A 26,280-nucleotide genomic window follows, 5' to 3' on the forward strand; every position below is an offset into this window, starting at 1 on the left:
TAGGTGTTGTTATTGATAACAGTTTAAGTTGGAAAAAACACATAATATCTGAAGTTAAAAATGAAATTGCTAAAATTATCGACATTATTTACAGGTTATCCTCTTTTGTTCCCCAAAATATACTGTTCTTTGATCCTTCCCTACCTGAATGATTGCAAATTGGTCTGGTCCAACACTTACCCTTCCCATCTTAATAAACTGTTACTCCTTCAGAAGAAAGCCGTTCGAATTTAATGTCGGGTGCACTCCGCGAGCCCACACCGATCCTTTATTTTCCTCCCTTGGTCTTCTAAAAATTCATGACATCAATCATCTTCAGCAATGCGCTTTTATTTTTTCATGGGTAAATTTCTGTCTGTCCCCCTCAATTCAAATCATTACTTCATTTTAATTTTGATTATCATAGTCATTTTACCCGCTCTTCAAATCATCTACATATTCCCTTTCATAGAGCCACTTCTTTCCGGCACAATATTTAATATACTGGTCCTAAGCTATGGAACAATCTCCCTCACAACATGTATAATTCCTACTCTAACAAAAACTTCTGTTCAAGACTTAAAAAACATCTCTTATCAAGTTATGCATAATTTTCTCCTTCTAGCCATTCTCGATCTCCATTACCAACTCGTTACATTTTGTTTTTGTCCCAAAATTATAAAAGAAAAAAAAATTGCATTTCTGAGCATCCTCGTGTTGTCTGCTTTGTCTATCTTGTCTCCTGTTGTCCTGTCCTGTCCTGTTTTGGCTTTGGTTTTTCTGTGTGTTTATTTCAGGGCAGCCCTACACAAGCTCCGCTTTCTGGTTTTCGCCCCTCAAACTTGGCTGGTTATTTATTATTTTATATAGGCCTATGCATTATTATTACTTTTGAGAAATAAATGTTCTTTTGAACTTGAAAAGCTTTTGGTTCACGATCATAGTTTTATTTATTTATTTATTTATTTATTTCTGATTTCGAGTATGGAATTAGCGATAGAGGAAGAGAGATGGAAAGACAAAATAATAGAAATCTTTGACGGTGACTACATCGACGTTGCGTAGCGCAACACACATCCATTCAGCAACCGATGAACGTAAGCTCTCCTTTTGGTTCACGATTATAATTGTTTTATTAATTTATCGTTTTATTTATGATTTCGAGTATGGAATTAGCAATAGGGGGGGGGGAGGGATAAACAAAATAATAGACATTTTTTACGGTTACTACATCGACGTTACGCAGCGCATCCCACATCCATCCAGTAACCGACGACCGCAAACTCTCCTTTTGGTTCACGATCATAGTTTTATTTATTTTTCGTTTTATTTCTAATATGAGAGTAAAGGGGAGATAGGTACAATATATGAAAAACGATATCATATTGCATACATTACATTTAAAATTAATCCATTAACCATTATAATATATACATAAACCGATAATTAAAATCAATAAAATCTAATAACGTATAGATACTATTCAGGGTAGACAGAGGGGGGAGAGAGAGAAAACTGAACAAAGAAGAAAAAATATATATAAATATGGAATGGTTGCTCGACCTATAACAATAGATTATAATAGGTTTATTGGTATAAAATAGGGAGCTGCGGTACACACGTCCAAGGACAATACGGTAATCGTAATCATAATCATCATCATCATTAAACATTTTTTTTTTAAATTATTATTAAAATTGATGAGTATTATGAATAGTATCATTATGATTTCAGTTTGTCAGCCCACTATTGTACATATACCGTACACTCGCGAATAATAATAATAATAAAGTTCTTAACCGTTCTGAATCGACAGAACAAGTGGTTGTGATTGACTACCAGAGTAGTTGACAAGCTTTAACTTTGCAAAACAAAAGGGGGACCCTAGAGAAAAAATATGTTAGCTGACCTTATATTTTACTTTCACGTTCCTTGTTTTTGTTTTCTATTTTAGTATTAGCTAACCGTCTAATTACTTATCTTCTCTTTCACTTTCATTCTATGCTTCTTTAACTTTCCGTGATTCCTATTAAATTTTACCTACGGTACCTTTTCTTTCTTTCGTCTTCCTTTTCCTTTTAATTACGGTATCTTTTCTTTCCTTTCCGCTTTCTTTCTAATGCCTCCTTATGCATTATTTCTTTAAATTTTCTTTGTAATATTTCCTTATCTAAACTCTTCTTTTTCTTTGTTTGCTATGTATCCTTATTTTTTCTTATATTTACTTTATTTCTTTTCTTTCTTTTTCCATTTCTTATGCTTTTTCATATATATCTCATTTTATCTTATCTTATTGATTCTTTCGTATCCTGATTCTTTCTTTCTTGTCCTTTTCTTTCTTTTTACCATTTCTTAGGTTGCATTGAATAACATTTCTTTCTTTTTTTTCATTCCTTTTTCTTTCTTATATTTACTTTTCTTTTTCTTTGGTTTTAATTCTTTCTTTTCTTTTCTTTCATTCTTTCTATTTTTTTCTTACCTTTCGTAGGTGTTCTTGAATATCCTTTTCTTTCTTATGTTTCATTCTTTTCTTTCCTTTTTCTTTCTTATAGTATTTTCTGTTCTTATCTTTCCTTTCATATAATTAATTCCTTTCTAATAATTCCTTCTTCTCTTTCTTTCAATTTCATTCTTATACTTTTTCATAGGTGTCCTTGAATATCCTTTCATTTTCTTTCTTATGATTCTTTCTTTTCATTCCTTTTTTTCTTTCTTATATTTACTTTTCTTTAAGCCACCCGTATTTAAATAGGCGCCCCTCTCGATAATCGCCCACACAAAAGCCAACATTTTCTTAAGCGCCCCGTTTGAATAAGCGCCCCTACAAATGATAACAATAATCGTATAATCCTCAAACTTGGTGGGCTCATCAGTTACATTATAATTATTCCAACGTAATTCACGATTATAGACGCATCTGGACTGGTTTTATGTAAGGTACAACACAAAATACAGTTTTAGTCACTGTCACTGCCCTTCAGAGTTACCCGATGAACTTGAAGCAGAAAAGAGTCTTGGTCAGCCAACAATTATGTAAATTGTGTAACGAAAGTAAAAAAGAAACGATGTAGACCATTTGCTATTTTTGATTGTAAAGTCTCTTCTGAACAATAAATGGCACGGTATCTATATCAAGATTTATTTATTTTTATCTCTCGAGATTTATTTATATTGATTAATATAAATAATAATCATTAAGCTTAAAAAGGGGCGCAACCCTGAAAAATTGCAACAGAAATTATTTCACCACAATGCATTTCTAAGGTCTATATTGAAACATTATATCACTATTATCATTAAAATTAATCTTAATTATTTGTAAGGTTCGAGTGTCAGTGCGCTGAAATATATTTATCATACAGCAGAATATGGAAAATTGACCCAGGGTGTATGAGTGTTACATAATTGTATAGTGCGATTATAAAAACTGGCATAATATTATTAGAAAGGGAATTGAAACGTGTTAAAGCGAAAATGTTGATTTGGTGATTCTAATAGTATAGGTCTAACCTCATGGGTTATTATTAGAGTAATGGGTTGTTATTATTATCATTTAGTGCGAGTACGAACGTTCAATGTAAGTAAAGGTATACGATTAGAATCAAAGCTTTTGTACAAAATAACATAATTATCCAAAACAAGTCTACGTTTTATTAGGCCTATATTGAGAACTTTTCACAAAATTTGGCCAAATTTGCCCAAATAAACATTCAAACATTAGGATTCGGTTTTAGGGTGGGTTGGGGTTATTAATAGAGCTGCTGTTAGAGGTTTTGAGGTATTTATTATTTATTTATAGAGATTTATTTATTTATTTATTATTCTATGGAGATTAATTTTAATTTTTAGTTTTAGAGTAAAAATTTAATGATTCATTTCATTCGTCCATATCACTTGATGGAGCGTTTAATTCCAAATGGCCTACAGACGTAAATCTAAGAAAGGAGGTGCTGTAGCACTTTATATTAATCAAAACACCACCCACAAAATTAGAGATATTTAATACACAACTATAAAATTTACAAACTGCTGTCATTTCCTAGCCTTATCTATGGTTTGTGTATCCAAGAAGATGGAATCAACAACATATTCAAAAATTGTTGTGGGAAAATAATTCCGCGACAGATTTGTTGATATTGGAAAAAAAATGACCAATTTCAAGCTTGTTGAAAATGTTGGCAATTAAATGAGGGTCTTTCACCTTAAATGATATTTATTCGTATACAGTTACAGTAACTGCAAAGTGGCACATTTCTCCATCATCACCGTCATCATCACCTGGCAATAAATGCAATGTCTTCCAGTTATTTGAATGTGTGGCACCTACTCCATCCCCCTCCCTATCGTACTTAATTTAAGCATCAATGAGTCTACTTTTCATTTCAATTCCATTTCAATGTTTTATTTCGGAACATGGCGCCTTATAATGCCCAGCACGTATAAAAGGACAAAAGATTACTTCTATAGCCCACCTCTAATGATAGAATGAAGATCCAACAGGAGATGTACAAGACATGTGTTCCTGAACGTGTATTTTGTTTGTGTATCTTCAACATGTTTCCTTCACATGTGAATTTCACTATAATTGCCAACTTGGAACAAATCAATAGCCCACAGCTGAGCCTAACTTAATCGCTGTAGGTAGAAGCATATATTTCAGTTGGCTTATATACCTGCCATGTAAAAGCGGGCCTTTTTTAACTTCAACAATAAAAATTTCTTTACTTATGTTCTCGACAACAATATCTGGTACACAAGATTTAACTACACAAGTTTCCATCATTTCCTGTTCTGGGTTTGGTTTAACTGGAGAGTTCTCCTCACTTGACCCACGTAATCTAATTAAATTGATATTGTATTTAAAGTTACGAACTGATGGCTCGTTCACTACACTTCTCCCCCCAACATTTACCACCTTAAATTTATCCAGTGGCATCAAAATAGAAAGCACATGGGTGACAAATGCTCTGCTTCGGGAGCTGGCCATGTCGGTTATAAACCCCATAGTAATAATTTCGTCTGACAAAGTAAGTGAATCTGAAAAGAAAAAAAAAACATATGAATAAAAACACTGACTTTAAATAAACAAATTTGAATTTTGGAATTGGTCTAGAAGGTTTTTATCAGCTGATCCCTATTACCGACAAGTGCCTGCTTAAGGTATTATACATTTATTTTTTCAATGTCTTTCATGGCCTAACCAACATTAGGGGGGTCAAACCTTCTAGGCAAAATGGTGTGAAATCTTATGTGTGATGGGCGTTTGATACATTGGAAGGCCAAAACCAATACCTTTTTAAAATTCATCTTTTGTAATTTTTCCAAGACTTTGGGAACAACTTCCAATACAAATTCAGCAATCCTCAACCATTTCTGATTTCAAAGCTCAACTAACTAAATACTTGATCGCAAGATACTGATTTGTGTTTTTCTGTTTTTATTTTTAATATTTCTTGTTTTTACAAATTTAGTACCTTTCCTTTTTTACAGTACTAAAATTCTGAGTAAATTTCAAATAAGGATTTTAAAATTTGGTTAAGTTTTTAATTTTGTTGATTAAGTTTATTTTAAATCAAGTCGTTTTTCACACACATTGACATAACAAAATTCTATGAAAATTACTTGAACCCTAAAAAATTTAAAGAAAAATGTCACGCCTCCACACTTGTGGTGCGGTCATATATACAAAACCAATGAAACAGTGTTATCAGAAATAATATGTCCTTAGGCGCCCCGTTTGAATAAGCGCCCCCTCGTAAGATTTCCTTTTTTGCAAGCCAATAATCAAATCAATCCTGGGACTGTGGTTGTTGGCATGATTTGAGCTGTAGAGTGGAAACACATTCTTCTTCGGTCAATATCATAATGAGGAGATTTCTCTTGGACAGATGAGATCTCCGGTCCCTGGGCAGACAGTATATTTCCAACTTTACTCTTTTTACATATTTGTCTATGCCTAGTCCTGCCCCTCTTTTTTTCCGACCTTTAGCACATTCTCATTTGAGTTTTCAAGAAAAAATACAATGATCCTTCCATCCTGCTAATTTCAATCGGCCGATGGCTTACAAGCTAACTACTACCCACTACCACTAACTGAATCTGCTATTTTGCTGTTAAATATTCACGCATTCTTGTCATGAGCCATGTTCTCTGGACGATTATCTTTTCTAACCACCATTCGTAATGTCTTTATATAATCCTTTTTCATCCAAAAAGTACCTCTTGAATTTAATAATTTCCCATAAGAACCCCTCGATTTCCATAAGCGCCCCCACTCTGTTTTTATAAGCGCCCCGTTTGAATAAGCGGCCCTCAGAAAGTGCAAACAATATTTTAAGCGCCCGGGCGCTTATTCGCGCGAGTACGGTATGCAACAAATTTTAAATTTGTAGAGGGCGCTTCTATCTAAACTTAACAAATTCTCGATTCAAATGTTCCCATTACCGTACCAAAATATTAGTTTTCAAATAATAAACGACCAAGGTAAAAAGGCAAGTTTTGACAAAACTCATGATTTTTGTCGAAACTGGGCGATTTTTCGACACTTCTATTTTACAGTGGTTTTGTATTCTTTGACACATACGGTTCATACAGTCAGTCAGTCAGTCAGTCATCTGTATTGTCTCCTGAATAGAATACCAATGTTACCTTTTTGGTAACCAGTACAATTCCATTCTCTACTACTCCCTGTGTTTCAACTGTAGGGATGAAATATTCCCAAATTATCGTTTTCTTGCTGATTCTGACATTATGGTACCTAGGGATCATGCATAAGTTCATATTTTCTCAGATTCGGACACATGGGATCTTTATTGAGTATCCAAAAAATCGTGAGCTAGCAATAGGCATTAGGCATATTTTGGTTTTTCAAGTTTTCATTTTTCTGCTTCATTTGTTCTTGCTACTGTTAAATTACACATTTGTAAACATATTTTCTGTATATTATTGCTACATTTACTGTATGTAACAGGGATTATTTGAAAATCAGTGCTAGTCACTGAATGGTACCCCTGGTTAGAGAAATCTTAAATAAATAAATTAGGGAATAGGATATATATACGCCCTCAAAATGGGGCTTATGCACTGAACTGATAAAAAGTACTATGGAAGTCTCAGCAATAGCCTCTCGCTATCAAGGCGAGTATCAAAACTTGGAGACCATAATGGTGTACATGCATATCTAACCTCCTTCAAACAGGATTGAAATTCAAAAGGAAAGCCTTAGAGTGTAAATCCTAATGGTCAGTGCTAGTCACTGAATGGTACCCCTTGGCTACATTCCTATTCTGCTAAGTTTTAAAAACATTTTCTGCCCATAATCTGACTTCTTGTTCTTGTTCTTAATTTTTTTCCCCTATACAACTATTTATATATTGGGCATGTGTGAAAAAAATCTAAATTAAATAATTAAAATAAAATATTATATAATATCAATAAAAGTAATAATAAAACCAATAATAATAATAATAATTACAACTAAAATGATAATTGTATGATGGTGAGTCAAATGGCCGAGCGGTTAGCAGGGATGTTGCAAGCTTACAGCCATAATTTCGGCGCTAGTTCGAACGACATGCTTGCCTATGGTTCTGGTAGTAGAACAAGTCTTCTCGGATATGGACTATAAAACGTAGGCCCAGTGTATATAATGGCTCGTGTGCACTATAAAGAACCCAGTATATCCTTCGAGACGAGTAGGGGGATATCCCGGTGTACTGGAACAGACAGCCCCTGTGGTGGATGACAAGAGTTGCTGGTACCGGGTTACCGGGTAGCACAGACACGAAGGGACCCTTAGGGGCGAAGAAAGTCACTGATCGTGTTCCTAGTCCACATATCAAACGCCCTGAGCATCTTATGTTAGATGGATATGGCGCTATAAAACTACACTATTACTATTATAATATCAACAACTACTACTACAACACAACAACAATATAAACTGACATACTCTCATACAGGGTAAGAGAGACATCACATATACACCAAATTCAATTTTCTGTTAAAACATTTAATAATTCTACAATTTAGCCATGCATTTCAACCTCTATAACATAAATAAGGAAACAAAATCAACTCATTCTGAGTTAGAACCCTACCCCACCTCCCAAAAAAACTGACCAATTGCTTAATGGGTATCTTTTGCCATATCATTACATATCTTACAATGTTATATTAAATGTATTTAAGAGTCTTATTATAACAGTAATAACCCAAGGTTTGCACAAAATGATACACATTATTTACTGGATGTAACATAACAAAATATGGTATGTACATACAAAATTTGATTCAAGTTGCTTTACATACAAATAAATAGCATAACCACCGCCTTCCTCCAAACAAAAAAAGAAACATTCTGTTTACGAGAATTATAGCAATTCCCCTTTTTGTCTAAAAAATAATGGAATTAAAAAAAATGACTTTCCACATAACTTAAAACAACTAACTTGCTTTTCTATGATCAAACTTGAACAAGAGATCTAAAAATCCAAATGCATATTAAATAAACTAAAAAATGTAAGTAATTAAGTTAACGCTGTATCTACATTTTATATAGTCATATTTTACACAATTTTACACACAGAGAAACAGAGAAGATATGTTGTTGAAAAGTAAGTAAGATGACTTGGTTGTTAGACTGCCATCTACAAACAGTATTCCCCATCTACATTTCATATAATGTCTGTATAATGAGACGTTATTTTATGTTATGTATAATTAACAATATAATATTTCTCAAAATACTATTCAATCTAGCAATACATGTAATTCAAAAGAATAGCAGCAACACAACACTGATAGAGAATTCATAGGTTTTATGATATAATTATATATACAACAGTTAAGAACATACTTAAGGTGTTGCATTTTGGTGAGTCTTTCTTGATTGGAAACAAGTAAAAATTAATTGAAACAAACTTACTAAGAAATTATACCTATAGAATATATAATAAAAATTCCTGTCGCAATTATAAATCTGCGGCAGATTGATAAATGAAGGTGAAAATTATTATTATTACTGAATACATTACTATATTCAGTAATAATAAACTGTTTGTTGTTACAATTATAACTAAATATATTAATAATTGTGTGGTAGTATGAGTACATGTTGTAATAAACATTCATAAATATAGTATCGGTTGTGTGTACCTGTGTTATGCTTTCTATTTTTAACCGTAAGGTCATGAATCGCATGGTTCGTGCTCAATACACTGATGTCTGCTTTTGTGAATGCTCTTTTGAAGTGAAGCCGTATACCAAGAGTTGAGCTGATGACCTAGCTATTGCTCTTGAATACAATGAATGGATGTTTATATTTAATAGAAGCAGTGATCTAATTATAATTAAGAAGTGTAGATTTATAATAATCAAAGTATTTATTATTTTTATTATTATTATTATTATTATTATTATTTCAATTTAAATATTGTTACCTTAATAAAAATTGTTATAGAACAATACATAAAAGTAATAACAAATATGAATAAGAAATACTGATATATGTCTGAGCAAGTTAAAAAACATTAATAAAAAAAAATCATATTGATAGGAAAATCCAGAAACTAAGTATTTAAATCAGAAAAAAAGGTCTATGAGGATATAAATTAATTAAGAACATTCACAATATGAATGGACATTTATAACAAATGCTACCATGTTTTACGTTCATTACTGGTGTAACTGATCCAGTTGCTTGGTTACCAACATGTTATTATTTTTAAACAAGTTGATCTATTTTACCAAGCTTTCAAGTAATTTTATTGTACTGTGTAGTTTAAATTTCAATTCAATAGGTATTGATATTTAAATTTTCATCGATGGGAATCCTTTTTTTTTTTTCATTTTTTGGCTCAGTTGAAAAAGACAATGTTATTCTAAATATGAACTTAGGCTGATATTTGAAGTTGGTCTTAAATTGATGCAAGACATATAATGGGGAACTCAAAAGAAATTAGATATAGCCATGTTGCTAAGGTATTACTATGGTTACACAACAGAAATAAACAAAAGAACAAGTACTGCTAATAAATAAAATGTGAAGATGGATACAGAGGATGATACAGAGATAAGGAATTTGGCTTTTTGAATAGATCAACCGAATAAAATATTTTAATAGCTTATAAGCTAATACCTAAATTAATACAGATTTTGATTAATAAGGAGACTTGCTTATTGATGTCTACTGGATTGCTTTTGATTCTCATTCTGCAAAATTTGATTAATTGTTGATTATTATTATATTATTATTATAATTATTGATCAACTTTCTATATAGGCTTCCTGATCAAAATAAATTGTATATGAATATATAATAGGCCTACACAAATATGTTTTAATTAAATTTCTTCTTGTGCTTCTTGTCTGAAAAAATTGTATATACATTAATATACTATAATAGTAACAATAAACAATAACTTCAATAAAATCGTTAATCATGATGATTAACAAATTCTTAAAAAATACATTATTCTGTATTATGCCAACAAGACTGCAACTTGATTATTTTCCAAATTATGATCCAAAATAAATCATGGGAATTGCTACATACTATCATTGAATTTAACAAAATTGTTAAAATAATAAAATAGTTTAATATAAATAAATAATATTTCTATAAGCAATCCAAAGACAAACACTTAGGTTTGATGATGTTGATAGAAATGAATTAATGTGGCATGAAATGACATCATTGGTTATAAAATGACAGATGACACCACTAATGAATACATTAAATGACATTAATAATGAATTCATTATATGATGACATCAATAATGAATACATAAATTATCAGCAATGATAATAATGACATTGAATAGCGACATCATCAATGAGAATACATCAGCTGATAACGACATTGTCAATAACACACAATATCAACGACATGAAATGATGACATGACTAATGAATTAATGAAATAATGACATGACTAATGAATTCATGAAATGATGACATACCTAATGAATTCATTAAATGATGACAGCAATGAATTCACAAAATGATGACATCACTAATGAAGTCATGCAATGATGACATCACTAATGAATTCATAAAATAATGACATTGACCTCACTAATTTATTCATTAAATTATGACATCTTTAATGAATTAATTAAATGATGACATCTCTAAGGAATTCATTAAATTATGACATCTCTAATAAATTCATTAAATTATGACATCAGCTGATAATAATGACACTGCCAATAACACAGAATAGCAACATCATCAATGACATGAAATGAAGACATAATATCACATCCAGAGAAATATGGCAATAGAATGCTAAACAATGTATTTAGCATTGAGTACACCATGTTGGTAACCTATGTTAATTTTGTGTGTGGTTGATATGAAAATACATTATCATAATAGCATTAAGTAAACCCTCTCAGTGAAAATGTACTCCCAATTTATAAAGATATAATTGACATGAAACAGATAAGCATGCATATTTTAATACTAAATAATAAGCCAAAATAATATTAAATTAAAAACAGACAAATCCAGTAATCAGAAATAAAAATGGTTTCATATCAACCAAATGGTATCTGTATTTTAATAAATTCTGCTGTAGATGCTACGTCAACCATCCAGTAAAAAGATAACAATATCAAGGGATATGGTATCCTACGATGACCAGACGTTTTGTAGGAGAGCGGCTAGACTCTTTATTATTAAATTTGTCAGATTATCATAATAATCCAATCAAATCAAAATCATCATCGTTGATTATGAAAACAAAAATAAGGTTCCACCACTAAAGGCAATAGAGTATTCCAAGTCAATTTTGTTACATAAAGTATCTTTTTTTGGGTATTTTTTTTTTCTGTCAAAACAGCTATATAGTAATTTTAAAATCTATCTAAATAAAAAGACTAATACTTGTTATTTAACATGCAAAATATACAATATTTACAATACTACTAATTGTAGAATTATCTTTCAATACATTCAAATACAGAGTTAGTACAATATATTTGACAGGTTGAATATTGCTGTCCTGTGTACTCATGTGACAATAGCATTAATCCTGAAAAAATTACATTAAAATATAAACATGCTGCATACCTAATTCACTAATGTTTCCATATTTGAATGTTTGACACACAAACTGACCTAAATGGTCAACACTGGCTCATAAAACTGCAAAATAATAAATCTGATATAACTATTTATATATATTTATTATTATAATTGAAGACATCAATATTAGGTCACATGACTACAAGGAAGGAATATTTTTTTCAATGTCATTCAAAGAAGTATTTTAACATAAGAATAAAAAACAGATAAATGAATTGCAGTCACTGTAGTTGAAACAGTCTTGTCACACGTTTACAAAATCTAATTACAAATGTTTTTAAAATTTATAAATACAGCAAAGGCTCTATTGAAGAATAATAATGGCAGGTAATATTAAACATAGATACATCTTACGCAGCAATAAACTCATCTCTAGAATTCACTTTAACAATATGTTTACGGCATCCTGACCGCTTTTGGAAAGAGACAGTGTTGGTTTTCACAATGTACAATTAAAGAATATACAGTTTATTAGATAGGGAAATATACTTGCTTCTCAGATAGGTAGTAACACTAATGATGAGTTAAGAAACTTGTAACAGAAACACTAAAACAGATCAAATCTTGAAAGATGTACATATGTTTTAGGTTACTGTACGAATGAAACCGACAGATTCAAATGCAATGTAATTGATAATCTAACCGTTAGCAGTATACCACTAACGGTTAGCCAGCGCTATCGGTTAGCAAGTTGAACGCGTTTCTATCATCAACCAATCACACATACGCGTTTACAATTTCCAGTTTCTTATTGGCCAGTGATTCGATCATCATATTTTTGGTATCCGGATCGGGATTTTCTCGTACAGACTACTAACCGTTAGCAGCCATGTGAGAACATAGCCTAATTCTATTTCAATGCTAAACACTTCTGTATTATGTTCGCATCATTTTGTGAATAAGTGTCAATATTTGTTCTCTGTTAAATTTTCATATTTTATAAAATAACATTTCTATCAAGTTAAACAAAATTTAGGAGTGTTGTTGGTAGTCTGTGAGTGAGATACTTAATGAACACTAAAAAGATTATGCGAGTTTTACAATGTGAAACTCACCTCATATAAAAGATAATTGATTGTTCCTGACTTCAGGAAAATTTTGACTCACCATTGCTTTATGAACTATATGTCCAAAAATGAACATATATATGATTTATTATTAGATATATATGGATTTTTTATTCACAGTTCTACCATAAAAATAAAGTCCCCCAATTTTACTAGTATAGGTCAGTTGCCACCGCTTTTGACCCGCGGTAACATACAGGGAGGCTGCTGTAAACGAGGAGCATCGCTTTTAATGCTCAGTTTAGTCTCACGACCGTCACCACGGATGTTACCAGCTCCAGCAGCACCACGCGGATCCTCTGCTACCGAGAAGCCTCGGAGATGTAGTTGAAGGGTGTCTTTACTAACACGGACAGGATGCACAGCGAGTCAATTATTGGAGATGTGAGGCAGATGAGAGTACAGTTTGGACTTAGATTCAGAATCTTTTACATGAGGCTTCACTTTCTTAGGTTGCACAATAGGAAGTCTAGACTGAAAGATTGGAAAAAAAAAAAAAAGAGCAATTAATATATTCGAAAGCTTTATAACATATAGGTGTATGTTAGCATTTTTTAAATGCACCACTGAGCAATAAGATAAATTTAAGTGCTCCACTTCCATCTAATCAAGGCATCATCGATGTAGTATTTAGAATTCCAATCCGGAAGCTTTAGAAAGAAATTTCTTTGGAACTAAATTAGACAGTTTGATAATATATGAACTAACTAATCTAGTATTATCATTATTATATATGTTATTTATTTTCTAGAATGGTCATGCATGAGTGAATCCGTTCTAGTGTCACATTGTCACGCAAATCGAAAGCTCCCTAATGTGAGCCACTTACCCGATCTCCTCTTTGCTTAGATTGCAGCAGACTTCGTTGTGAACTCCTGTGCTGTGCACGCTTTCCATCAAACTCTTCTCGGACAACATCAAAAAAATCAAGGTCCATCAATTCTTTACAATTCTTTCGATTAGCTGGGTCCATCTCAAGACAAGACTGAAAAAATAATTTAACAAAACTATGAAGCTGTCTGTATTGATCATGACATCATATTTTTCAATGATTATGGGTCAACCTCTCTATTTTTTATCTTTTCCGCTATCACAGTGAGAAGCTTAAATCATCAAAATAAAGTTTTTTGCATAAATGTTCACATTAAATTATTGACCTCCCATGCAAACTTGAGTTCATTATTATCAATATTAACATTCTTTATTGCATTGAGGCTTTAGCATAATGCGCTATATAAGCCAAAATTATTATTATTATTATTATTTATTATTAAAACATTTTAATTATTAAACATACCTTCAGAAAATCTAATAACTTGGGAAATTTCATTTCCAATGGTTCCTAAAATAAGAAGTAAAGTGACCGAAAGTTTTAAATTACAATGATATGCATTCACAAACGTTAACCAAAAATACGGTCTCACAAATCAAAATATAGTCAACAAATAAATCCACACCACAAGTATATGACCTTGTGAAATAAATATGAGTAAAAATCAAAACAATTCAAAAACAAAAATCATGCTTTCTTTCACATACAGAAACCATGTTTTCACAAATCAAGATTTGGCTCTTACAATTTAAAAACAATTCTTACAAATAAAAACCATACATTTACAAATTAAAATTATACTCTCACACATCCAATGATCTGACACATCAAATTATGTGCTGACATATTAAAATCATAAGTACTGTTATACCTGAGTTTTGGGTTCTGGTATTTGTAGACCTTGAAAGAACTGGTTGGTACTAAATATTTGAATATGTCTTGGTATTAAATCACCTAATATAAGAAAACATTCAATACCAATACTGATGTATTTGGACATAAAAAACAGAAAAAAAATCAGCATGAAATGTCATTTTTGCATTTACAAGTTTCTGGTGTATCCCAATATATTAAAAAGAAATTAAAGAAGGGCAATTAAAACCATGATTAAATAAATAATAATAAAAAACCAAACCAAAAAAAACCCAAATAATTACATTTTAAATCACACAAAAGGAAAGTCTTAAAACCAGCCTACTTTTGCTAATTGTTAAACAGAGTAATAGGCATATACCGCGTTCACATGTCTTAGGTCTCTCGCAAGCGGACGATTGGCTCACGAGCCGGCTCTTCATGTGAACAAGTTTGTGCCAGGCCACTCGCCGATGATGGCATGGCAAATCCAAACAAAGCTGCAGGACCTAAGAAAACAGTTTTACCTAAAGGAGGTGAATAAATTTGGATCTTGGGCCCCAAACTGGCCGGTTTACCACAGAATTTGGATCATCGGCGAACACCCAAAAATGGCATGTGGGGATCGTCGATGCCACCTCCACCCAGGCCTAGGATCAGAAATCGCAGCGAAAGCGGCAGTGAATGCAGTTTGGCCATTTTTTTTATCTAACACAATCTCACTCACGACCCAGCGCCTCAACCGCTCGCGATCGATGGAGACATGTGAACATGACTATAAGAAGGTGGCAGTATTGAGTACTTCAGTACAGAGAAGCCGCAATACTTTTACTTTGGAAATAGTAAATGGATTCCAGTCAAGGACCCATCATTTTAAAGCTTATAATGTGGAGAATATGAATATATTAAAAAGTCAATTCCAATATTTTTGTCACAGATGCTTGTTTTGGCGTGGTAAGCCCCATATCTTAACAACTGTTATCCTTTTAAAACCTATATTTACCTAGTGTCTTTTTGATCAGATAGAGCTGGTCCACATCGGACCTTCCAGGCCATAGCGGCTGGCCATTGCTCAATTCAGCCATCACGCACCCAATTGCCCAGACATCGACCGGCGGTCCATACTGGGTGTCGCCAACAAGTAGTTCCGGAGCTCTGTACCATCTCGTTGCTACGTAGTCAGTATACTCGTCACCAGGATCTGAAGTGACAGGATCGAAACACATTTAATATGAATTCATCATCCAAGAGATTAAGTTCCCAATCTAATGAATGAAAATTGACGGGTGATAAAAGCTTCATCTTAACAACCACAAAATAATAACAATAATGTGGTTATAACAGCATAATCTTCGCCCCAAGTCAAACAGTTAAAAATATAAATTACACAATTAAGTATCTAAGGGTAAACATGGTATAGAAGAATAACAATATTCGTCTTAATATATTTCATACGATCCAACAAGTGACAGTGTCTCCCTTCCATTTATGATTATATGTCAGCTAGTAACAAAAAATATCGTGTACCGTAAACTATAGGCCAATGTATATCTTCATTAGTTATGGTGTTTTATGTTAAGTGTGTGATACAGGCTACAAAAAAAGGTTGTAAAGTAAATTAATACCATATTTCACAGAGCACAAGACCATTAACAAATTTTCTTGATTCTATTTTGGAGTTGTGATACTGCAAGTCATACTTTAACCATTTTATTTTCTTTGATGAATGCAATAATTCCTCATTATCACCCTTTCTTTTTTTTTTAATGTAAAAAAAAGAACCCACAAAAAATGCATATTTTGTGTGTCCTTTCACAATTCCAATCATGAATAGTGATTGATGAGATTATGGATAAATATTTGTCGTTAAATTTGTCTGGAACCAGGATTCATGTAACAAAAAATGGGAATTAAGCATCTTATGTATTCTTGTCTCTTTCTAATTATATTCTGTAATATGAGCATGTTATTTATAGCTTGCAACTTCTAATAATACCTGTGTAATATGCGACCAATATTTTGCTCTGTGTGTAGTATATCTAATAATCATGTAATACAAGCACACATAAAACTGGCTCCAAAAATTATCTCATCTTTCAAATGTAAGATGCAACAAAACTATTCATAGCAACAACTTAATCCATACAATATATTTGTCAGGCATCAATTAGAGCAGGCAAGAGAACTTGGAGGAACGGAGAATAAATACTGGCATTGTCAAACCTTTCAAACAATAGGTGATGACAGTTGATTCTACATGAATAATTTAACACAAAAGTTCATGATCACAATACATGTACTATTTATTCACAGCAGATACTGCAGTGCAACAAAATTTCATAATGGATATGCTCATTACTGATGACACCAAATACCTCCTTTAAGAGCTTTGATATTTATGACATGCATATTGAATTTCTTATTAATCACAATTCATATCATATTTCATTGAAAATCATATAGATACATCAGATTTTCTTCTGTATAAAACCTTGACTACATTTGGTTAGAGTGTGTAAAAATAATCTAAATTATACAATCTTAATACTTAAATATTATTTCAATTCATAAAAAAATTAAAATTTCAGTGATATTTGACCAATATATTCCTGCCAAATTTGCTGACATCCGATGCACAAGACACATTTTAATAATGAATTCACATACTTTTTATGAATATTAGGGTACAATCGGCCTATATATTTTATCTTTTATACACATTTTTTTGGGGTGGCATAATACAAGCCAGACCTGGGACATAAAAGTCGATGTTAATGACTGATACTCGCGCATTATGCATGAATGTTGGCAGGTGTAACAATAAGTAAGATAAAGATGAACTTTATTGTTATCATATATGTTCAGTAGCGTACATAAAATAAGTATACAAATAAAGTATTCAGAAAGGATTGAACTTCAGAAAGTGAACTTAGTACTAGAAATTTACTATACAATTTCAATAATTTGATAACGCATTTGCTATAATTAATGTCAGACAGTAATGTGGTTCATGGTTATCTTTTTGATAGTTTTATGTACTCTTATATTTTCAATGTTCAATTATTAGATAGAAAACAGTGTTTAATAAATACACACTTTTTAAGGATGTCATTAAATAAATATATAAAGAGGTACAGTACAATATACTTGTAAAGTAGCGCTGATTGGTCTATACACTGCAGGCTATCCCCTACTCTTGCCGGAGTACAAAGTGTTTTAATACACTTTAAGTGTCATTAATTAGCTAAAGAATTTGCCAGCAATCTATTTTAATGGGATGGAATTTAAAGACGAGAGCTCCATTTATATTTAGACATGGTAGTACATTCTTGCTAAGTATTATGGGTCATCACTCATGTTACTGTAAACATTATAAATATAGCATTTCATCTTGTAATACGTGGTTACGAGATTATTGTGATCAAACTTCCAAAATAATAAAAAATGCCATTCCCTAAAGCCTTGGAATAAAAGTTTATAGGGTATCATTTGTTTCATCCCTTAATAGTGTGTTGTTGAATCTGAAACAAATAAAAAAAAAAAAAAAATTCAAAAACAGAATTTATAAAGCCTTATTTCTGCTTTTGGACCCCAATTATTAATAATCTATTTGGGAAAATTTAATGTTACAATTACATAGCTACCTACTGTAGTACAAAGAACACCTTAAAATGCATTTCCAACAAAATTTCAGTGAAGTGGTTAAAATAAGCTGAGCTCGCTGACGCCATACATCAACCCGAGGCATGGCAATAAAGATCTCCTACTTTGTAACTAAGCAACAACTTAGTCTCAAGATGATTTTCTGAGATGGTTTGAAGCACTGACCCCTTGACCCTAGAGCCTGTATCCTGGGTCAACACAGCTTTGTGTAGAAAATGACTTGTAAACAATGCAAGGGAGGAAGATCAAGAAAATCAATTTACTTTGCGCCTAATCTAAACACAAAATTAGTTATCAAGTTTATCATCTTGTCCATGCCTTGACAGGCTATGATAGGTCTTATTTAATAGGAAAACTTGTAGCTATCCTTCAAATTCTATAATGATTACATGTCCACTAGCCAGGATGTGTTTACCAGTTTTTAAAATAAAATAAATATTAACACCAATAGGCACAGATCTTCTAATAAGCTAAGATATAATTCATAATTACATCAATGGCGGTACAGTAGATGTCAATGATGATATTAACAATGATGATACAATTTGCATATATATTTCTAAATTTTAATTAATAAATACTGTAAACCTAAAATTCATTTGTAAAACCTAATATAATCCTGTACCTAGTATAAAAAAAGAAAATTACAAATTCTTAAAAGATACATAACAGATTAACAATCCATCTTTTAAAACGTTAAAAGTTATATTGGTAGCAACCATGTTGATAAAAATTGTGATCATGTGTTGATGACAGTTAAGAACATGCTTATGGTAGTGTTGAAAATGATAATGCCAATGAAGATAGGCTTCAAACAAACTAATAGTAGAATCTAGGTACTTATTTTTTCTTTACTCTTTTTTTTTGCACTCTTCATATCTTCCACATTTTGTCTGAATAATAATAATAATATCAATGATGATGATGACAGCATTAGCACTTGCAATAATAATGTTGATACTGATGATGATGACAATGATGATGAAGATGGTAATGATGATTATGATGGTGGTGAAGATGACAACATTGGTTACGTAGTGATACTACAATAATGATGAAGGATGATATTACTGTATGATAATGACGATGTTGATGATAATGATAATGTTGTTATTTATAATGGGGATGATAATGTTATTGATGATGATAATGAAGTTATTGATGATGGTGACGATGTTATTGATGATCATAATACTATTCATGATGATGATACTTATCATCATTTTGTTGACGTTGATGATTTGCTTTTTGGATATGCTGTTAATAATGATGATGACAACGATAAATATGAAGATATGATAATGTATGCTTTACATTCTGTGTAAATACTTTAATGGCTGTGTTTACTAAAATTTGTGTGTTGTCTTCCATACACATCGTCGCCACCTTTTTCTAAGAAGGCTGTCGTCACATAACACTGAAAGTACAAGCTGATTGGCAATTCTTTCAACAGTTGCAAATTTGTGAAACAGAAGTGGAAAAGTATTAAAAAAAATACTCTACAAAAATAAGCACCTTAATATCAAAAATGGAGCTGGGGAATAGTGGTGTGGGATTGCAAATCCACAGTAAACTTTATCAAGGAATTAAGGAAGTTTCAATATACAGAAAAAACTATTAATTTCAATTTCAACCATATCATTTTTATACTTTGTTTTATGAAGGTTGAAAACAATATGTCCTTTAAAGGATATGTCTTACCCAACACTACACAACAATTAAGTAAATTACATGCCGTAAATAAATAATTAGTACCAACTGTGTTAGATTGTTGTCGGCAACTCAAGTGCAAAATAGTCAAGACGATATTGGAAAGTACATGCGTGAATCAATATCATGTCTGACGATAATGACCGTTGTGCCGCTCTATAATTGGGTTAAGTACTAATGCAATTGCTTTATCTTTTTGTATCCACTGTATTATGTGCAGAAGCAATCAATTAATGAATTGTAACCATCAGAAATAGCTTTATTCATTGCAAAAAAAAAAAAACATCAATACTTTTAATTAAAAACATTTAGTTTACTTTTTAATATTATACTTTAACACTGTAACATTCATACTTGGGCTTTTGATGGGCTAATGCTCTTTATAATGGAAATTTCTTGATACTATTTCATTTTTAATGTACTTTTCTGATGCGTGTCATGCTTTTTTTGATGAAATTATTTTAAAATAAATTTGTTACCTACTTGTTTAGTATGCAATTCAGCACTGCTACAAAGAACATGACAAAACTATATTCACATCTATATTGTTATATTAAATTGTATATGAATATTTTAATCAACTAAGTTGATGAATGACATCAGAGTGTAGACAAGGATATGGCTAAATTATTAATACAAGTTTGCAGCTAATGTAGGGTGTATTTGTATGTACCGTAACTGGTCTTGTTTGGTAACAGAATTAGATGTTAATTACTGAAACTATATCTTATGATTGTATAGCTGTTGAAACTGGACCTAATTAAGCTAATCCTAAGACTATTCTAGAATGCCTATCTGTCTGTGTTTCACGTAACTCAGTGACTACACAACATCTATCCACTAGAGTATATCTATTAAATCAATAACTGGCCACACATATTTACTAATTGAAAATAATAAAAACAAATATCTTACAAACTAACAAGCTCATGAAACTGTTCCTATATCCTTGGCATAAAAAATATTCAATGTCAAAAAATGTTTTTTTAAATATCTGAAACGTTTAATTAATTATTTTGATCTGTATTTTATTTCTTAAAATTATTGGTATGACATTTTAGTGAAAGTTGTAGGAGTTTTATAATTTTAACCTATACAGTATATTTAACTGTCTTTTTATACAATAGTTCAGCCCTACAAATATACTTTTCAGTTAATCAATGTACATAATATTGAGTGATTTGGAATCCATCGCCATCTTTGACGTGGATATCTACGTATGACAATCATTTCGATTACTTTTATTGTCAAAACAGCCATTTAATCGGATGTTACCCCAGCAACTTGGATACAACATCATTAGTATGAGCAGAGCACAATGAAATTATAACAAGATTAAATAGGACATACTCAAACGTGTTTCAAATCATCGGCTCAGTGGGAAGCTGTATTAATAATACTGAAGGTGCTCAACAATTTACATCTACTTAAAAAATTCCTCCAAAATAGTTATTATTTTTTGTGTACAACCTAGATGTTGTAATCTAATCAAGAAATGTTATTGGAAAAAGTGTGTTAGATACTAAAATCTGGCCTTTTTATTTTTCCATTTATCAAATTTAAACCGTGTGTACTTTTTTATTCGTTCACATTTTACAAGGTTGTTATTAAAATGTGAAATGCCATGTGCCTTTGAGCAATTTTATGGAATGTTTAGTATAATTCAAATGCTTTTTGTATTTTATTATTAAATGGATTGTGGGTTTGCAAGTGTATATTAATGAAAATATTTGTTATATATATAGCAAATGCTAAAAGTCATGTGAAAAAAGATGTAGTTTGAATTTTAATTGTTCCCATATCAGGAGCAGAGAATTCCATAACTAAGAGGAAGAAATGAAAAAGGGTTGTTTGCTAATGTAATACTGCATAATTAACTCTGCCACTGTGTAACAATAAATTTCATTGCCAATATTCCTTTAATATGAACAATTACACAAATATACTTTCAGTAGAATTATTGTTAAGAGTATTTTCAAAGTATCAAAGTATATTTTATTTCACAAACAAAATAAGCAAGCTTTAATTGCGGGATCCTGAACATAAGAATGTATCCAATAAATAAATCTTAATTCAAAGAGATGACAAATCAAAATATAAAGTATAATAAAATATAATATATATAGAAAGAAAGCATTACACAAACAAAAACTTGCATTGTAAAAACAAGCAGAATGTAGATGGATTTAGTCTCTAAATGCATGTATTTTTCTGTAACTGAATCCAAAAATATTTGTCCAGATAACAAACTTACAACCTAATCTTTACAAATATAAAACTTCCTCGAGAATATCTCTATAAATATTGTAATAATTTTTATAACAAATAAGAAAACATTCAAAACTTCTGTGTTGACTTGAAATAAAGGTTGAACATTAAAGGAACTGTTCCACCCATCATCTACTTGAGATAACTAAAGGTTGAACATAAAAAGACTGTTTCATATCCATCATCATATTTATTTGAGATAACTAAACTTTGGAGATTAAGGTGACTTTTTCACACTTGTCCTCTTTATTTACTTGAGATAACTAAAGGTGAACATTAAAGGGACTGTTTAACACTCTTTATTATATTTACTTGAGGTAACTAAAGGTGGAACATCTTTCAGTTCAATTGTTCTGCCACTAGCGCCACCAATTTGTTGTTATCTACATCAATTTTCTAAATCATTTGTAAAAATGCAATAATAAATGCTACCTAATCCTGGGATAACGGTATGTATTAGAGAAAAAGCTTTTACACTCCAACTTCAATCCACCTGTCCTCTGAGTCTTCAATTGTAGTTTATCAATAATGCTCTCAACCAATCAGACTCAATAACAAAATATTGTTGAGAGCTACAGTTCGAGATAATGTATAGCATATTTCATCTTTCTTAAAATGTAAGTGAACAATAGCAATAACATATATAATAAATTCATGTGTAGATTATATGCAACAAAGTACTAAAAGAGCATTACCAATGTACCAGTATTGTAGGTTCCCAGTAGCTTACAGAGTGAGGTTGCCAGCCCCTTCCCTTTTAAATGCACCTACTTAGTGGGATAGGTGCTATCAAACCAGAAAGCACTTGTGTTCTGGGTTCATAATGAGCCTCTTGGACAAGAATATGACCTGCACTTCTGGTGTCATATCTTTTATCATGCGTACAACACTATAGTTTTAAAATCAAGGGTATGAGAGAATTGATTACTTGCAATGTTGTCATGCTGAATAGCACATGGATGTACCTTAGAGGCGCTTAGTAGCTTTATGTTCACATGAACTGCAATGAATTAACAAAGGGTTCTTTAAAGCGCACACAAGTCAGATGTGTACACTGTACCTCCCTTTTAAGTCCTTTCCGAGAAGACTTGGTTCTACGTCAAGCAAACCCTGTGCAAGAAGCGGCTCTAGTCAGCGCCAATCTTAAGGCTATACGGTAGTTAGCATCGCCCCTGCCTTACTGCTTGGCCAATTGACTCGCTTTATAATATATCAATTTATACAGCATTTACAACATAAAATTTCAAGGATATTTAGTAAGTTGATATGAATTATACATGGTACAGTAAAAATAAAAGGATATACTGTACTCACTGAGGATACGAGCAAAGCCAAAGTCACACAATTTCACAATGCCGTCCTTCGTCAGCAAGATATTCTCAGGTTTTACATCTCTATGTATACACTGAAATATAAAAATTAGGATGAATTATAATACCTACTTTTGTATGTAAACTATGTTTATAAATTATAATAACTACTTTTGTAAGTAAACTATGTTTATAAATTATAATAACTACTTTTGTAAGTAAACTATGTTTATAAATTATAATACCTACTTTTGTATGAAAACTATGTTCATAAATTATAATACCTACTTTTGTATGTAAACTATGTTTTTGCATGTATATATTTTTTGATTATCCATATGTATTCAGTCCTACTTTTTATAATTGCCCATGTGGGACGAATAAGAATTACTAATTGATCGATTGATAGATATCATGTATTATGACAAAAAAAAAAAAATTTCCAACCGTTAACTAACATTTTATCGTTTTCATGAAACCATAATCATAATCATTTGCTCTAATATTATTATCGACATCAAAATAATTGGCATTGCTATATTCACGACTATCATATTCACGACTACTAATACTATCATGATAAGCTCTGCCACAATCATCCCTACCATCGTCAGCAATGCCATATTCACCACTACCACCACCTTTGCATAATCACTGCCACCACAAGAACCATAGTCTCTGTGATATTTATCATTTGTACAATCACCACAACCAGCAAGGTAACTACCCTTATTATCATAATCACCACTACCACCAACATCATCTCCACCACAATCAGCACTAAAAATAACACCATCTTTGCCTTAATAATTCCCGAACCTTTGGCATACCCACCACAATCATTATCATGTATGGTTTGATTTTTTTGTATTTTTTTGTAAGGGGTTTTTCTTATAGAATTAGTATTTATTAATAATCCATTCTGACATTGAAAGGCAATGATAAAATATAAATTAATATCCTCTTTAAATAATTTATTGTCATCATTCTATTTCACATTTTATTCTTTATGATTATCCTTCAAATGTAGACATGATGTCTACCACTTACATTATGTGTATGACAAAAATTTACAGCTTTTAAAGTCTGGAAAATAATCCTCCTGTAACTATCCTCAGGCACACTAGAAAAAAAGAGAAAATATAAATATGTGGAATAGCAGCAAAAGCAGTCCAATTAAAGGACAGGGGTTCAAATAAAGATTTTCCCATCTACTTGGGTCCTTGGACAAGAATAATTATCCCCAAAAATCTAACTGCAATATATTATGCAGTATTCTCTCAAGGGTTTTAACCTAATGACTGGGATAATATTGTCATAGAATTGCCTATTAAAAAATTAAATACCATAGGTATCGGAGATTAAAACAAGTAAGTTTCTGCCTATTCCTCTAGGATGGTCAATGTTATCAAGAATATTTGCATTTAATGCATATTTCTAATCATAAATCAGTCTGTATATTTTTAGTCCAAGCTTTCCTACAAATGTTGTTTGTAGCCTATCATTTATGATGCCAGAGTTTGAATGTATACCAGCTTGACATTTGGAAAATGAAGAGAAAATTTAATTATCATTGATGATGAGCAGCAATTAAAACTACTGCCATTATATAACGATTCTTCATTATTTTACGTAACTAGTACAAATGATATTCAAAGTCTTAATAAAATTTTGTTTAGGTCATCATCAAGGGGTTAATAATTGAAAATATGAATTATCACTGTTCATTGTAATTTATTCATTAGTTTTCCTGAAATGAATGTTCGGAAGTTGATGTAATGGTGTACAGTGTAAAGTTGATTAAAAATATTAATTAAAATAAGTAACAATTCTCATCAGATAGTGATTATCAAGTATAAAGTGCTACGCCACTTACGTCACAAGATCATCATACGATTCCTCGTTACTGAGCAAGGATAACTAATATATCCCGAGTTTTCATGTTTTAATTATATTTCTAATTGTTAATACATTACTTACCCATTAGGATGAGTCTCTAGCTCATTCAATACTGTGTGTTCACAGTATTCAAACACCAAGTGTAACTTTCGTTTCCTTCTGAAAACTTCTAGTAAGTTCACTAAATTTTCATGTTTCAATTGCTGGAAGAAAAAAAAAAACCAATAATAGTTTGTACATTATATTTTTGGTAAAATGCAATAAAATGTATTTCCTTTGGATTACATAATCATAATATTGGTATATTTTCTTCAAGAAATATTTAGTGCTTTCGATAGCACAATCACAGATTAACCATACAAAATATATAGCAACACCAACCAAAATATAATGACTACTACTACTACTACTCGAGTACTATTCCCTCTTGGAATGTTCTGACTGGATTTGTAAGTAAGCATGATGCTGAAACAACAGATTAACAATATTAAAACTCAATCCTTCTCGATTCAACTTCAACAACAGTTGTTTAAGTCCAAATGGTGGGGAGGGGGGAAACAGTTACTCCTCCCAGCTGCAAAAAAAAAAAAGACCTAGGAAAAACCCCTC

At 31.4% G+C, this 26,280-nt stretch overlaps 2 protein-coding genes across 2 annotated transcripts in view; both read right to left on the bottom strand.

The window, feature by feature from the left end:
- Positions 1-4,582: 4,582 nt before the first annotated feature.
- Positions 4,583-5,286, bottom strand: LOC117107369. Its single transcript, XM_033249027.1, has 2 exons — positions 5,250-5,286; positions 4,583-5,016 (listed from the first exon to the last, which is right to left on the bottom strand). Exons 1-2 carry the CDS (start codon positions 5,284-5,286, stop codon positions 4,583-4,585), a joined length of 471 nt encoding a protein of 156 aa, XP_033104918.1.
- Positions 5,287-7,969: 2,683 nt separating this feature from the next.
- The window catches only part of LOC117107375 (cyclin-dependent kinase-like 1), a 38,041-nt gene continuing 19,730 nt past the window's right edge, over positions 7,970-26,280 (bottom strand). The window contains exons 3-10 of the mRNA XM_033249034.1: positions 25,753-25,874; positions 24,823-24,895; positions 23,777-23,867; positions 15,825-16,022; positions 14,841-14,923; positions 14,435-14,479; positions 13,967-14,122; positions 7,970-13,611 (exon numbers count right to left, since the gene is read on the bottom strand). Of these exons, the coding sequence (XP_033104925.1) occupies positions 13,507-13,611; positions 13,967-14,122; positions 14,435-14,479; positions 14,841-14,923; positions 15,825-16,022; positions 23,777-23,867; positions 24,823-24,895; positions 25,753-25,874 (873 nt within the window). The 3' untranslated portion in view covers positions 7,970-13,506. The remainder of the gene's footprint in view (positions 13,612-13,966; positions 14,123-14,434; positions 14,480-14,840; positions 14,924-15,824; positions 16,023-23,776; positions 23,868-24,822; positions 24,896-25,752; positions 25,875-26,280) is intronic.

The sequence above is a fragment of the Anneissia japonica genome, unplaced genomic scaffold, assembly GCF_011630105.1.
Source record: "Anneissia japonica isolate Jap-2015-1 unplaced genomic scaffold, ASM1163010v1 scaffold9668_len1562885_cov226, whole genome shotgun sequence".
Taxonomy (NCBI): Eukaryota; Metazoa; Echinodermata; class Crinoidea; order Comatulida; family Comatulidae; genus Anneissia; species Anneissia japonica.

Excerpts from the sequence above, each read along its gene's own strand:
- LOC117107369 (XM_033249027.1), bottom strand. The coding sequence starts at position 5,286 with ATGAATTTTAAAAAGGTATTGGTTTTGGCCTTCCAAT. Across the intron at positions 5,017-5,249 it reads ATTGGTTTTGGCCTTCCAAT|ATTCACTTACTTTGTCAGAC; the intron begins GTATCAAACGCC and ends TTTTCTTTTCAG.